Source organism: Echeneis naucrates, chromosome 2 (assembly GCF_900963305.1).
Source record: "Echeneis naucrates chromosome 2, fEcheNa1.1, whole genome shotgun sequence".
In the NCBI taxonomy this organism is placed as follows: domain Eukaryota; kingdom Metazoa; phylum Chordata; class Actinopteri; order Carangiformes; family Echeneidae; genus Echeneis; species Echeneis naucrates.
Window position 1 is genome coordinate 12,580,251 of NC_042512.1, and position 14,614 is coordinate 12,594,864.

The following is a 14,614-nucleotide window of genomic DNA, read 5'->3' on the forward strand; positions in this document are numbered from 1 at the left end:
GGCCCTTTAGACCCCCTGATGGAGGTCCAGACACTGGATGTGCTGTCAGTGTTGGACTGTGTGTGCGTGTTGTGTGCGCGCACTGTGTGACTGTCACACAGTGCTTGCTCATGGGGGGATCTGTTGGATATCTTTAAATCATTTTATGAAGAGTTTGGTCTGGACCTGTTCTACATGTAAAGTGCCTTGATGTAACTTTGTTATGATTTGGCGCTCCACAAATGAAGCTGATTTGATTTTTGTGTGTGTGTGTGTGTGTGTGTGTGTGTGTGAGTATACCTGGAAGGAGTGCTGAAGCTGCACGTCCTCATCCTGTGCTGTCATCAGCAATGGAAGGTGTGTGTGTGTGTGTGTGTGTGTGTGTGTGTGTGTGTGTGTGTGTGTGTGGGGGGGGGGGGGGGGGGGGGGGGGATAAGAGAAATACGTACGCAAACTTTTCATGTCGCAGGTTCCCCAGTGCAACTATCAGGAGCTCTGTTATCTCCAGGAATTGATGTGTTTTACTGTGATATGTGTGTTTCCGCTTTGCGGTGCCTACGTCGGCCAAAAAAAAATCAGGGCCATTTTATCCAGTAAAACAGCAGAGGACATCTGCATGTTCACATCAGATAAAGCCTGTGCGTGAGTGTGTGTGTGTGTGTGTCCCTGCATCCCCTCTGCATTGTGCGCCCCCCCCATGCCTCACCAGCATCCCTGTAGCCTGGAGTTGTGTGTGTTATCTCGACAGGTGCAGTTGTCGGCGGCCCGCTCTATAATGGGATGTGTTCAGCCTGTTCCACGGTGTAGCTGTCTGCCAGCACTGAGATGGTGTTGGTGATAACTTGGCGGCCCCCGACAGAGGCTGCAGCTCTCCGGGGGGGGGGGGGGCGCTGCAACGCCACACAAACGTTAGACCACTGCTAATCCTGAGCCTCCATCAGCTCCTTCCAGATGTTGTCCTGAGCAAATGAGTTTATGTGAAGTCTCCTCTGAAGTTAATTGTGTTAGAGTCCAACTTGGGAGGTTTTCAACTGAAAATTGTCTTGAGCAGGTTGTGTGTGTGTGTGTGTGTGTGTGTGTGTGTGTGTGTGTGTCTGTGGGAGAGCAGATGTGTGTTGGGACTAATTGACGCCCCGTAGTGCAGCAGCCTCTGGTGAGCATATGGCCTCTTAATGTTGCAGTATCTGTCACCCACTGAGAGGGGGGCGCCGAGGTGGCAGTGGGGCGGCTTCGACAAAGAGTCGGTCTGCAGTTGTGTGCCTCGTGATTTATTGCTCTTTTATCGATTATCATTTTGGTTTGTAAAGATTATGAAAACCTCTTCCTGGTGAGGTCAGAGACTTTCGAGTCTGGAGACAGCGCGGGGGCAGCTGTGGATTCCGATTATCATCACTGCTTGACGTGACAAAGGGGATTTATTTAGATCTATTTTATCTGTATAAAAGGTAATATTACACATTTAACCGTGCATTTTTAGATTTTGTGTCTTTGTGTGTCTTTTTTTTTTTTTTTTTTTTTTTCTTGTTCCATTTAATTGCCTTCGAAATTCAAGCAACTCCGGCTTGAAATATGTTTCTCAGTTCAGCAACTAAAAATCATAAATCATCACAATAGTCAGTATAATCGTTGCCATCATCGAGCAGCCCTGCTGTCAGCGTTATATGTTCCTTATGTCTAAGAAAAAAAAAAAAAAAAAAAAGACTACAGCCCATTTTACTGTTCATTATCACAGCAGAGGGGAGGTTGTGCTTCAGAGTGATGTAATATTATAAATGAAGCGCTGTCATCACCCGGTCGGCTCCAGAGCATAACATCACTCATCTCAATTCTCATCTTATCCATCGTGAAGCTGAAGAGCCACCTTTTTTTTTTTTTTAAACCTCCCTGTTGGAGGGGAACACTTTGTGTGAACGATGTAATTCACATTCAGTTTATATCACTAAGTGCCTGCTATACTGGGTCAGTTTTGTTCCCATAGAAACTGCCTCCATATTGACACAAAGGCATGATGGGAGAAAGGTGATCACTCAGATTGGTAACGTCGATGCTGTTTTGCATACTTCAGCTCGCGCTGATTTTGTCTTGCACTTGTTGTTGAGAGTTAGACCGAAGCCTGCTGCCTCCTGGATATTGAGCCCACATTATTATGGAAGTGTGATACATTGTTTTGCTGACGGACGCAACAAAAGAGAAAATGAAATTACAGAGAGATGACCAGAGAGACTCTCTGGAGCCGAATCAATCGCGGAGAAGTTAAAGGCTCATCACAGACTTACATCAGCCGCTGCTGCCTCAGTGTTGAAGACGGTTGTGGACACTTTTATGGGTTTGAGGTCACTGTTGAAGTGAAAGAGAGAAGAAGTGGGAGAGCGGAGGGAGGGAGGGAGGGAGGGGGCTTGCGAGGTGGCGGCTACATGCTGTGTTTACAACGCTGCTGCGGGCTGCTGCCGTATTGATCTTCCTCTCAGTTTGCTTTTCAGTCAAGCACAAAGGACACCTCACAGCCACACATACATCAGAATATAAAATCTAATATCTCTTCCTGGTTTGTTGGAATTGAATTTGGCTGCATCGACTGTTTGTAAAAGTAGATGTTGACTCTTTAAACCTGAATACTACCGCATGTCCATCGAGGTCAGATTGTATTGAGCTGTGTAAGAAAATGGTTCTACCACTTATCTGATTTATCAGCACAGTAAATATTTTCCTCAGGAGTTTATCCTCTCTGTCTCTAGTGTCAAATCGTCAATACAACATGATGTTCATTTTTGAAATGAAGGACCCGTTTGGAGGAAAACAGACCGTATAGGAGGGGATGGATAAGGAGGCGTGGCAACTGTGATTGATTCGACTCTACTGTCCAATCAGATCTGACCAGATCAACCCCTCACTCCTCCAAACATGTTCTCTTCTGATTAAAGAAACCAAGATGGTCGAGAGTCTGTGGTCAAAATGAATAAAAACCAGTGGGTGACAGATACAGAAATCCCAAGAACAGGCAATTTAATCATAAATGAGCACACCTTGCTCCTGTTAGTTTAGTTTCGTGATGTTGCGTTCAGGGACCGTCCCTTAAAATACACAACGGCATAAACAACGCATCGCCAGCACTGAGCTCCGGGCCGCTTCCGCCCCTAAAAGTCAGACCTTTTTGAAAACACAGCTGAACCCACTTCACTCCGAGGTCACGACGACCAGGCAGCTGTGAATGAAACACGGACAACCGCACAAGGTGGCACCACCCGTCTGTTTAGTCCCTTGAAACACAATCATAAGATTTATACAAAACCTGCATGCCTCGGTGACCATGACGAGACTTGAGATCAAATTTTACAACAACCACTCCTCACTTCCGCTCACACATCAGCTTACTCAGCTTTAAAGTTCTGCTGCTTTAATACTTTCCCCGTTCTCATTGACTTGCGTTGATAAGGTCTGGTGGGATTGATGGATTTTTGTGCGGCAGCCCCAAGAGAAAAATATTGCCCTAAAACCTCTTCCTATTATTTTTCTTGCCGTGGCGTTTCCCGTTAAACCGTTCGGTGTTGAGTTTCAAATCTTCTCGAAGCAGTTCTGTTATCGCTCCCACATCCATCCCTGCTCGAAAGGTGGTCCATTTTAATTAAAACGATCAGGATTATATTTGATGATTAGATCCTTCTACGGCCATGAAGTGCGCACATTTTTTTTTTTTTTTTTTTTTTTCATCATGTAATTTTTTCAGACTCATTATAATGAGCAAAAGCAAAAGGGCGTTCACTGAATAGCACATTTAACACACAGTGGTAATTTAATTTGCTGAAGAAATGGAAGAAAATCCAAAAACATTGTTCCTTTGCAGACCAGGATGGTAGCTGCTTTTATCTAATGATTCATTTTCTCCTCCTCTTCCTCATCTTCAGGTTCAGGTAACTTGGACTTTATTATCATTAATATTTCATTGTTTTGCTTTTTCTGCCTTTATTAAAGATAAAACTATCGTCATTATTATTCTCATGAGCTTTAGGTCAGGAAATCAGGATGCAGAGGCTGCCAGGATCTAATCACATGATCCCAGTTTAACAAAATCTCTGGGGAACAGGATGATGTTGCACCGATCTCCCACATCGACGTGACACTCTTAAAATCCTGACTGGGCTGTTGAGCAAGGCAACATCGCTCCACCGCAGATGCTCAGTGTGCGACGATGCGGCGAGCGTGTGAGCATGTGACGCAGCCTCCTGCTGAAGTGCTGAGAGTGTGTGCTCAGCAAAGCTGTGCCCTGGATAATGTAAAAGTTTTCTAAAAAAGCGAACGCCGCCTTGCCCCGAGTGCCTCTGCTCTCTGGTGACTGCAGCGGATTCATTTCATCCCCGCGACAAAGCTCTGACCTCTGCGGCTGAATCTCTGAAGGTTATCGCCACCGTGTTTTCCTGTATCAATCCTAAACTGCTTTTACCTTCACCCCTCTCCAGCAGCACCTCCACGGAAGCGGCTCGCCTCGTCTCTCGGGTGTTTGGGCATTTATCTTCACCAGCTGGTATCACATTGTGTTTGATTTTGCTGCTTCACTTGTGGAACCATGATTCCTGTTTCTCCTCCGAGCAATGCCCCCCCTTCCCCTCCCCTCCCTACTTACCCTGAGCTTCCAGCAGCAAGCCTGAATATTGCATAACAGCAATATCACCCATTGGACATTGAAATGTATTACCTGCATGAATCAAGTTGTCATTTCCAATTCGTGAGGCAGCTGAGCCTTCAGAGCTCAGGTTTGGCCGACTCGTGGAGCTTTTCTCGATGAGGTCCGCGCCCAGAAAACAAAGCGAGCACGACGCACCTGCGCTCGTTTGGCTTCCCAGCGTTTCCCGAGAAAATGCTGATTGTGTGCAGCGGCGACTCTCCTGTCCTTCTCCGTGCTCACCTCAGCAGCCTATGCACACAAATCTCCACGTGATCTAATCTACGGGTCGCAGCAGATGAATGGGAATCATTGCTCGCCACAAGCAGACTATTGTTCTCAAGTTCAGAGAACTAAACTGGCTTTAAAGTCGTTTTAACTTTCAGAGTCATGGTGTCCTTTGAGGCAAGCTTGAGCAAATGGAAGCAAACACTGAGAATTTTCTGCAAGCGCTGCTTGGCCACAGACTGATATGCCCCATCGCAGTTTGGGCTCAAGTCAACACTGAAGTAAGGATGGAGCATCAGGCCTCTGTAAAGCCGCCAAATCTGTTGGCCGCTATTGATATCCCATTTCCGCTGTCACTCCTAAGCTGCTTTGCATTCAGTGGCTTTCCACTAAGCTCGGAGTGTCCAGCCTGTGGCCTGTAATACACAATATACAGCTGCACAACAATCAGAGTCTTCTATTATCCAGGAAACAAAAAGCGTTGCCGGAGCCTCACTGGGAGTCGTCCAGCCCTGACGTGTCAATTGTGCGCCTTTGTCATTAGGTGGGACGCCAACCAGTTTGGCCACTGCCATTTCATTCTTCACACATTAATTCTTCCGTTTGAATGTTTAGATGGCAACAAAATGGGTTTCAGACTTGGCAGAAGATTGGAGGAAAAGAGGATCAAACACCAAACAGCAATATTTTTTTTTTTTTTTTGTTTTGTTTTCTGCAGCTGACAATTACAAACATCCTGTTGAGCTTATTGAGCATTCAGCGGCCAGAGCTTGAGATAAGATGGACAGCGCATGTCAGCAACAGGAAGGAGAAGGTTAGCTCTGGTGTTCGGGGTCTTTAAATGTATAAACATAAATCAGAGGCTAAAACCCATTCAGACCTTTGGCGACCGTAAACAGTAAACCCTCTGACGCAGAAAGACAGTTTCAGAGCTTTTATTAGAACTGTCAACTTTATTTATTTATTTATTTTTATGTTAATGATTAGTTAAGGATTTAAAACAAAAAGGTTTAAGGTCTCAAATGGTTTTTATTTTTCAGAGGGTGAGAAAAAGGTTTGATTAACAGCACAGCAGTCAAACTTGTTTTCGTTCTTTTCAACGTATCTGCTGTAAACCAAACCGCCCAAATATCAGCAATGGACTTCTGTCTTTCTGAATCCCAATCTAGGTCTTAAAAACCAGGTGTCTGCCTCATCTGGACTAAAAGTGTTTAAAACACCAAGCAGATACATTAGTGGAGAAATGTGGCCACAGCTGGAGTCACGGTGATGTGTGCGTTTGGTCTTTTGGGCCATTTTCTCCACCGTCAGACATAAAAAGCAATTACAGTCTCCACTTGACTCTCTGTGTTGTTGCTGAGTGAGGTCCAGAGGACGGGGCTGGAGTTCAGACGCTGTTACCTCATCGCTCAGCTGCAATGTAAAGAATTTCTCTGCATCAAACATTACGGCAGCTTTGCTGAAATCAGCTTGGGCGTGACGACGGCTAGCTCCTGTTTTCCACTCTGCCCATCATCACGTGTCAGCCTGGGAGCTCGGGGCGTGATTTATTTACCCTCAGACGTTTCAGTCCTCTGAGCTCGGCACCCACACGCAACTCCATTATAGACGATAGACACTGCAGATATTCAACCACCGTGCAGAAGCAGCAAACTTTTTTTCTTCCATGGACACCAAGTCTCCACCTCCCATCCCTCCCAGCCCCCCTCCCACCCCCACCATTTCTCCGCTTGGAGCAAGGTCACTCCACTCTGCGTTAATGACTGCAATCAATTATCTGCTGCTACATGAAAAGAGACTCAAGCTCCACCATCTCTGTAGCCTCGGAGCTTTAGCTACCACCACGTTAAAGACAACGCAGACCCTCCCTCCATACACACACTGTGTCCTCGGAAAAACCGATTCTCCCAGTATATCATCACGAGGTGTGGCCCAGCTCTTGAAACAGCTCGTCCATTTGGCACAGAATAGTCTGATATTTCCATTTTACCAGCAGTAATAACGGGGTTCGGGACTATTTTTAAAGATTGAACGCCTTTTGTGGCTCTGGACACTCACAGTATATTTCTTAAAAAGCTTAATGTAAGTTGCATTGTGGGAATTGAATGATCTGGTGTTTGGTTGTCGGCTCGAGGTTCCCCATCAGCACTGTGTCTATAGAAGCGAGTAACAGTAACCGTTTGTTGGTGCTCCCGATGTTTTCTCGAATAGATGTGTTTTACTTTGAAGAGAGTCCTCTCACGTTATCCCGGGTCACAACAACTGCTTTTATTCTCCTCCATTCACAGAGCATTAAGTCTTTATCTTTCCTCGCTGTCTTTTATGAACCCAATATGAACCCAATATGTAATATGAGCAAGCAGGAAGATTATATCAGATGGTATTAGTTCATATTTGTGTTTCTGCTATTGAGAGACTTTTGGTCAGTTGAGCGTTTGGACTCAGCCAAACTTTTTTTTTTTTTTTTTTTTTTGGGTTGTTTTTTATGGAAAAGATGCTGTCGCTCTCTCTAAATTTTAAAGATCTTGTTTTTAATGTTAATATGATAAACCACCTTTTGAAGAAAGTAGCTCCTGTCCGATTATAAACACTGAAGAAGATTTGAAATGCTTATAATTTTATGTGTTTGACCATTTTTGGCTGATTCCTAAACTTTTTCCATCCGGTAATTAAAAATAACTCATTGCAAAGCCAAAAGTGATGACTTCAATGTCACAGTCCGAAAAGCCAAATTGTCTGTGGTCTAAAAACCGTGAACAAAAATATATTTGACAAGCTAGCACCAGAGCATGCTGGGTATTTAATGCTTGAAAAATGACAAATTGTGTTTTAAATCGATTAGCTGTCTCAGTGCTGGACAGAACGAGGGGCCAAATCTTCTGCCGGTTCTCAGCTCTCACAAGCTGGAGAAATGTTTGATCATTGTACCAAAGTGTTTTAAGAGGCGTCCTCCACACAAAGGCAATGGTGATGTGGCGTCCTGGATCCCGTGCAGCAGGAGCTCAGCGTGACGTCGTTAAATTCACTTCCTGTGGGAGTTGCACAGCACACTAATTCCTTTTTCTCCCCCGATGTTTCCCATGGTCTGTCGATATGCCGTCATGACAGCCAGCTCAGATCAACAGTTCATTTGCGATAAGCCCTGTGAATGGGGGTTAATAATAGTCAGAATTGTGTTGATTTATTTTTTTTTTTTTTTCGTGTGTGTGTGTGTTTTCACGGCAGCGTTGTTTTTTTTTTCTTGTTTCATTTGTTTCCTTTATATTCGTCAATCCTAATTTTAGAAATTTGTGTATGATGTAGCTCCGCAGCCAATGAGGGACGTAAATAAATAGATTAATCACATTTGAGCAGATAATTCGCTCTGAGCATGCACAAAGCCCAAATTTATCGGTCACACGATTTGCCGGAAATCCTCCAATCAGCCGCGCGGCGCCGTCATGGCCTGTGATATTTGCTCATGAGTCATTGGCAGCTTTGACGACAACGCACTGTTTGAACATCGGTGTTTAAGTCAGTGTTGTTTATTTTGTTGCTGGATTATATGATTGTGACAGAGGCGCCCGAATACAAGAATAATCTAATCAATACGGTGAAACTGGGACATTCTAGGTCTGTAAAGATATTTGACAGGTCTCAGGGCGCCCGCCACCAAAACCAGGAAAACACCGGACGCCTGGTCACTGAATTTTTACACCATGATCAAAGCCTGGGTGGTTCCCACGAGGATGGAGAACTGGTTTCTGTGATAATGCCACTGAATTACATAACGCTGATAGAACTGCATGTGCTCACAGTGGTTAATAGACTTTGTGACAACAAGCAGACATCGACACTGGCTCTAAGTATTGAGAGGAGTAGCAACAAGAATGAGGCTGTAGGCACTGTTTGCTCTGAGAGCCCCATCAGACAGATGAACTGCACTTCGCACTAATGCAACCTGCGAGTTTAAGTAAAGCAACATTTCAGTCTACCAGGGAGCTTCGACAGATCACAGGCGCCGCTGTGATTTTCGTTGGCCCAGCTCCTTCATTAAACCGCAATTGTTTATTTTCAAATCCATCTATATTCTCTGTAGCCAAAAAAATCCCCCGTCATCCCACATCCCTCATCTAAACGTCTCTCCAGGCCGATGAATCAGGCTGTGTGGTCTGTTTGCCCCGCGTTTAATTACTTTCCACTAACAACAAACTAACCACAGGAACTCCTCCCACCACAGTTTCCAGCTCTGATCTCATGCCCTGATATTCCGCTGGAAGCTGTGGCACGTTGAGCTGAGGACTTCCGCAGTGCGAAATGTAATTTAAAGTGACACAGCGGCACGAAACGATGCAGCCACCTTTTGTTTCCATCTTTGGGAGGTCGGTCTCAGGATTTGGGGGGATCTGGGGTTATTCTGGGACCCAATGGACCCACCTCAGAAAAAAAAAAAAAAAAAAACAGAAGCGTAATCAAGAGAGGAGGAGAAGGAGAAGCCGTGGAGGCTGAGTGGCTGTTAGTGTTAGTGGTGAGCTCTGAGAGGACAGAGAAGGTGAAGATAGTATAGGATTACTTGAAATAGAAAATAAAGAGGTGTGGAGCACTGGGACTGAGATGACGACAACAACAAATAGCCAAGAGGACAGAGAATAAGCCAAAGGCAAAGAGAGGCAGTGAGACATATATAGATGGATCAAGCAGCCACTAGAGTGGAGAAGCAGCGAGTGATTGAGAGGACGGAGAGAGGGAGGAGGTGTGGAAAAGCAGCCATGATGAGATGGATTCTACTGGACCGTGAGATTGATGACTCTGCTTCAGAGGGAAGAGATAGTCGAATCTTGGGGGAGGAGGGAGAGAAAAGTCCTGATGAAAAGACCAATAGAGCCCCGCAAGACAGCACAAAAAGTGAAGAGCGATAAAAGAATGAGGCGGTTTTTTATCTCAGGCCATCTTAAACCGGCACGCGAGCAAGCATCTTTGCACGTCAGTATCTCTAATAAGATCTCAAGCACTTTTTTTTTTTTTTTTGTTCACCATCAGTTATGCACGGTTTAAAAAAAAAAAAAATGTTTCTCCCCAGAATAAGAGCAGAGCTGCTGCTACATCAAAAGAGATTATGTCTGGAGCAAAGAAACGTCTGTTTGAAAAGAAGGATTAGATTTAGTTCGGCTTTCAAACACACCGAAAAAACAGTGAATTAGTTCTCCACCACTGGCTTCGAATGCAAAATGCCACTGAAATACAGGAGGCACAGGTTTTTAAACGTGCTCCATATTTAGGGCTTAAATTCCCCCCCCCCACACCCATGGCCTGTCAGTGTGACCAATTAGTTGTGTTTCTGAAAGGTGCAGGAGTTCCTTGGGCAATGTCTGTCCAGCTAACGAAGGAGGAACTCATTAGAGTAGAATCTGTAAAATCCACGAGCGACTGGCGAGCCCGGTTTTGACGTTGAGCTATGGAAAGGATGGCTGAGAAGTGAAATGGTGGGAGTAAGACTCAGAGAATGAGAGGAAGTGGATATTAATCTTTTCCCATGAGGCCGTTTCTCTTTCACCTACTCCGACTTGATCCGCCCCTCCTCTCTCACCCCCACCTCCTCCTCTCAGGCTGCTGGAGAGGCTATGATTAGCCAGCCTGCGTCTGGTCCACAGGGGATAAGATGCAGATAAACAGTGCTTGCAAACAGAAAGTGGTCAGACCAAAGGCAGACGAGGCGCCGTCGACGGGGGAGAGCATTGTGGGATGTTCACTCTCTTCAGGCCGAGGGCTGTTATCGGAGGCAGTGATGGAGCAATGGTGTGACTGTCACTGTGTCACCTGCCATCCCGCTGGATTGATGTTATGGGCTTCAATCAATAGGAAATAAAAAAATATATATTGTTAGATATGCCACATGCCGTGCCGTTATAAATGCCTTTTCATTATACGCTGTTAGTTATCCCAGCACCCTTATCTCACTGCTGTGTTGTTGTTTTTGTTTTTTTTTTTTTCGCTTTTACGAGGAATGAGTTCTCTGACTGTCTGCTCTCTCATCTTTTTTCAGACGCTGTCACAGAGCCCCGGAAGGCTTCCTGCGAGCTGCGATGGGACACAGTAAGGTCGCGGACTCGATAAGACATCTCTGCAGTGCTCCCTTTCAATCACAGCACCAACACTAGACAGCGTAGAGGTCCATTATCGGAAATTAATGTCAGCTGTGTTGCGGAGGCAGCCTCAAGCTGCGCCGCCGGATCGCAGACAACCCATGGAGGCGTGGCCCCAACAGGCCCGACACTGCTGCCCCTGGTAACACCAGCCCAATGAACAGCGATGCCTTCCAAGGTCTCCTGCTTGTACCTGCTGACAGTGGTGTGCTGGGCCAGCGCTCTGTGGTACCTGAGTGTTTCTCGCCCCTCCACGTCCTACGTGGGCCAGCTGGCGGTCCCCATTCGCAAGGTGCCCAAGGTGAACAAGAACGGCACCTTCAGCAACATCCGCACGCGCTCGCTCAACCCGCACGACTTCGGCTACCTCATCAACGAGGGCAAGAAGTGTGAGGCCGAGCCGCCTTTTCTCGTCATCCTGATCAGCACCACCCACAAGGAGTTCGACGCCCGTCAGGCCATCAGAGAGACATGGGGGGATGAGAGCACCTTCCCGGAAGTGCGCGTGGTCACGCTCTTCCTGCTGGGCCGCAGCACTGAGGTTGTTCTCAACCAGATGGTGGAACAGGAGAGTCAGATCTTTCATGACATCGTCGTGGAGGATTTTATTGACTCCTACCACAATCTGACGCTCAAGACGCTGATGGGGATGCGATGGGTGGCCACCTTTTGCGCTAAGGCTCAATATGTTCTCAAGACGGACAGCGACATCTTCGTCAACATGGAGAACCTCATCTATAACCTCCTGAAGCCCACCACCAAGCCCAGGAGGAGGTACTTCACAGGCTACGTCATCAACGGTGGGCCAATCAGAGACATGCGCAGCAAGTGGTACATGCCCAGGAATCTGTACCCAGAGAGCAAGTACCCGCCCTTCTGCTCCGGCACCGGCTACGTCTTCTCAGCAGACGTGGCCGAGCTCATATACAAGACGTCGCTACACACCAGGCTGCTGCACCTGGAGGACGTGTATGTCGGTGTGTGTCTCCGGAAGCTCGGCATCCACCCCTTCCAGAACAGCGGCTTCAACCACTGGAAGATGGCCTACAGCCTCTGCCGCTACCGCCGGGTGGTCACCGTCCACCAGATCTCGCCCGAGGAGATGCACCGCATCTGGAACGACATGACCAGCAAGAAACACCTGAAATGTTAGCAGGACCGTTTGCACCAGCGTCCCCGGGGAGGACATCAAATAGCCCCTTTTTATCGCCCGCTTCTGCATCAGCTGCGTTGGCAAGTATTGCCAAGCACGTAGCGCTGAGCCGATGGAACTGTATTGATAAAGTGTCCGGGGGCATCGTGCTGCCGCTGAACGCTGTGCCAGGAGTTTCTGTAGTGCAAGGCCAAAGCAAACTTATTAACACATCCTGTCCTCACCGACTTCAAGGTGTTTTTGAGCGAGCCTCAGCTCAGATTGGTCACAAAGTTGGGAATGCTTTCCAGTGGTGAGCAGAACGTTCCGTGAGTTGGTTGACATTTCCAGCATCACCACCATTTTAATCAGGACTAATAAGGCTTCTCCTTGACACAAGACACAAACTGTCTATCCAAATCCCAACAACCGGATAAAACACACACAGACATCCGCCTCTCGGGCTGAGCTGTAATTCTGAATGTTCATGTATTCTCAGTCGTTATACTTTCTGAGCAAGGTGTTGATGTTGGATGTACAGTCCGGTGCGGCGAGTTCGGATCGGGATCATCAGTGAGTGGATCTGCAATATTTCTCTCAGAATCAGACATATTTTCTTACAACAGACGTGCAGATGTTTGGGAACATTTCTTCAGAAAGTGTCCAGACAGCGCGAAGATACCGGCTGCTTGCATTCCCAAGTGAATGTTACTCCTGTTAATGTGTCCTGTGCGGTAATTTGTCTCAGGCAGCGCTGTGAACAGGCTGCGGGACCGTTATATTTTCTATTACTTGAACACGAAGCAGGACAGATGTAATGTAAGAGCAGTTAGAGCGTGTGCTGAGAACAAATATTACACTTCTAAGCTTTCTTCTTTTCAATTACCTGAGATTAAATAAAGCACTTTTATAAGACTTGATGTTGTGTTTATTAAAAAAAGCAATATAAGAGGTGTTTTATAACAAATGCTCAGAGTTAAATAGACCAATGTTCTTATAGCAAGCTGGATGACACCGTGAGGTGTTTCGTCATGGACATGGGAAAACGTTTGCTGCAGAGCTGAGCGTTTCATTAGAGCCGTTGTTCAGAGCGGCTGTGCTCAGTTTGACGTCCCAGCTCCTCACGCGTCACCTGGTGGGCGCGTCATCTCGGCGCAAGGCGGGAAACAGCACGCTTTCTTCCATGCAGGGTTCGGTGCGAGCGCAGCACCGACAAATGGGCCTGGATCGGCTGAAGTGCCTGAGAAACAGTCTTCATGCAACAGGAGTTAACAGGTGTGTGTGTGTGTGTGTGAGAGAGATCACTGCTGAGCATGTTAGCAAACGTTATGATCTGTTAACACTAACTATTCTCTGAAATCAGCAAAATGTCAGTTATGTTTTGAATTTTCCCACAAGGTTTGCACACAACGTTGTGTGCACTTCAGTGCGTGTCAGCCTGGCAGCATTACAGTAATGAGGTTGCCTGCCCTGCAGGTGTGTGTGTGTGTTTGGATTTTGTGAACTCTTTGCTCGCTTCATCATCATCGTCTTCATTACCCGGGGGAGCTGCGACAGTCTTGCGGGATTTGTCGCCAGAGAAATGAGAAATGTCTTCTGTTCTGTACTTTCAAAGACAAACAGAGAAATGTCGGGAGCACTTGTGGCGATGCTCGTTCCTCAAACACGTGTCGGTGGAATTCCTTGCGGGGGGCACGTAGGCAGAGAAAACACCAGTGCTTCTACGAGTTCTTCATAATAGCGCCATTCCCGGATGGCATCTTTACTTCAGTACTTCCCTCTGATCAGTTTCTGGAGCAGTTTTGTGAAACCAAAAAAATGAAATCAAAACAGTTTTATTCTGGTGATTGCTGGAGAAGAGAAAATAATGAAATCACACCACCCGACACGCTAGATTATCAGTTAATGACTTCATTTTTTTTTACACCCCCCCCCCCCCCCAAAAAAAAAAAAAACAAAAAAAAACACTAACGATAAAAGTCATTCACTGGCTCCTAATTCTTTGCACTCTGTTTTCGTATTCCTCTGATCACTCCCTTTGGCATGTGCAGTTTGATACAATATGCCGAGTGAAAGAAAGCTGACTCCGTAATTGGCCAAACAACACTGTGGTAGAGCATTTAAAAGGCTAAAGCTCAGGGAAAATGAAAAGTGAGCGATTATTCCGGGGCTTGTGGTAAACGGACCTCATAACGAGCGCGGCGGAGGGCTGGGCGATTGGCAAAACTGTGGAGCCTCGAGTGGAAGCGCAGCGCTGTCAGGACGCAGAGGAGGCCTTGGTTTGGTGGTGTAATCTCACCGTAAAGTGAAGACTGAAGGCAAGATTGTTAATGCCGTCTAATGTGCTGCAGAGAAGAGCTCACAAAAATTCAGCTTTTTTTTTTTTTTTTTAAATCTTCATTGATATATTAAAGCTCTCCTGCTTCTTCTTTTGGCCTAAATACATTCACCTCAGCCTCTCAGCGAACCTGACCTCCTCATGATGTGTCCTTTGAG

The 14,614-nt window shown here is 46.3% G+C and overlaps 1 protein-coding gene across 2 annotated transcripts in view; it reads left to right on the forward strand.

Annotated features, from left to right (window-relative positions):
* The window catches only part of LOC115055204 (beta-1,3-galactosyltransferase 1-like), an 82,971-nt gene extending 70,006 nt beyond the window's left edge, over positions 1-12,965 (forward strand). The window contains exons 1-2 of one of the 2 annotated variants that reach the window (XM_029520797.1): positions 10,727-10,773; positions 10,887-12,965. In XM_029520797.1, the coding sequence (XP_029376657.1) occupies positions 11,153-12,139 (987 nt within the window). In that variant the 5' untranslated portion in view covers positions 10,727-10,773; positions 10,887-11,152 and the 3' untranslated portion in view covers positions 12,140-12,965. Of the gene's footprint in view, positions 1-10,726; positions 10,774-10,886 lie in introns of those variants that run through there. The other variant, XM_029520788.1, reaches the window with a different exon arrangement.
* Positions 12,966-14,614: the final 1,649 nt, after the last annotated feature.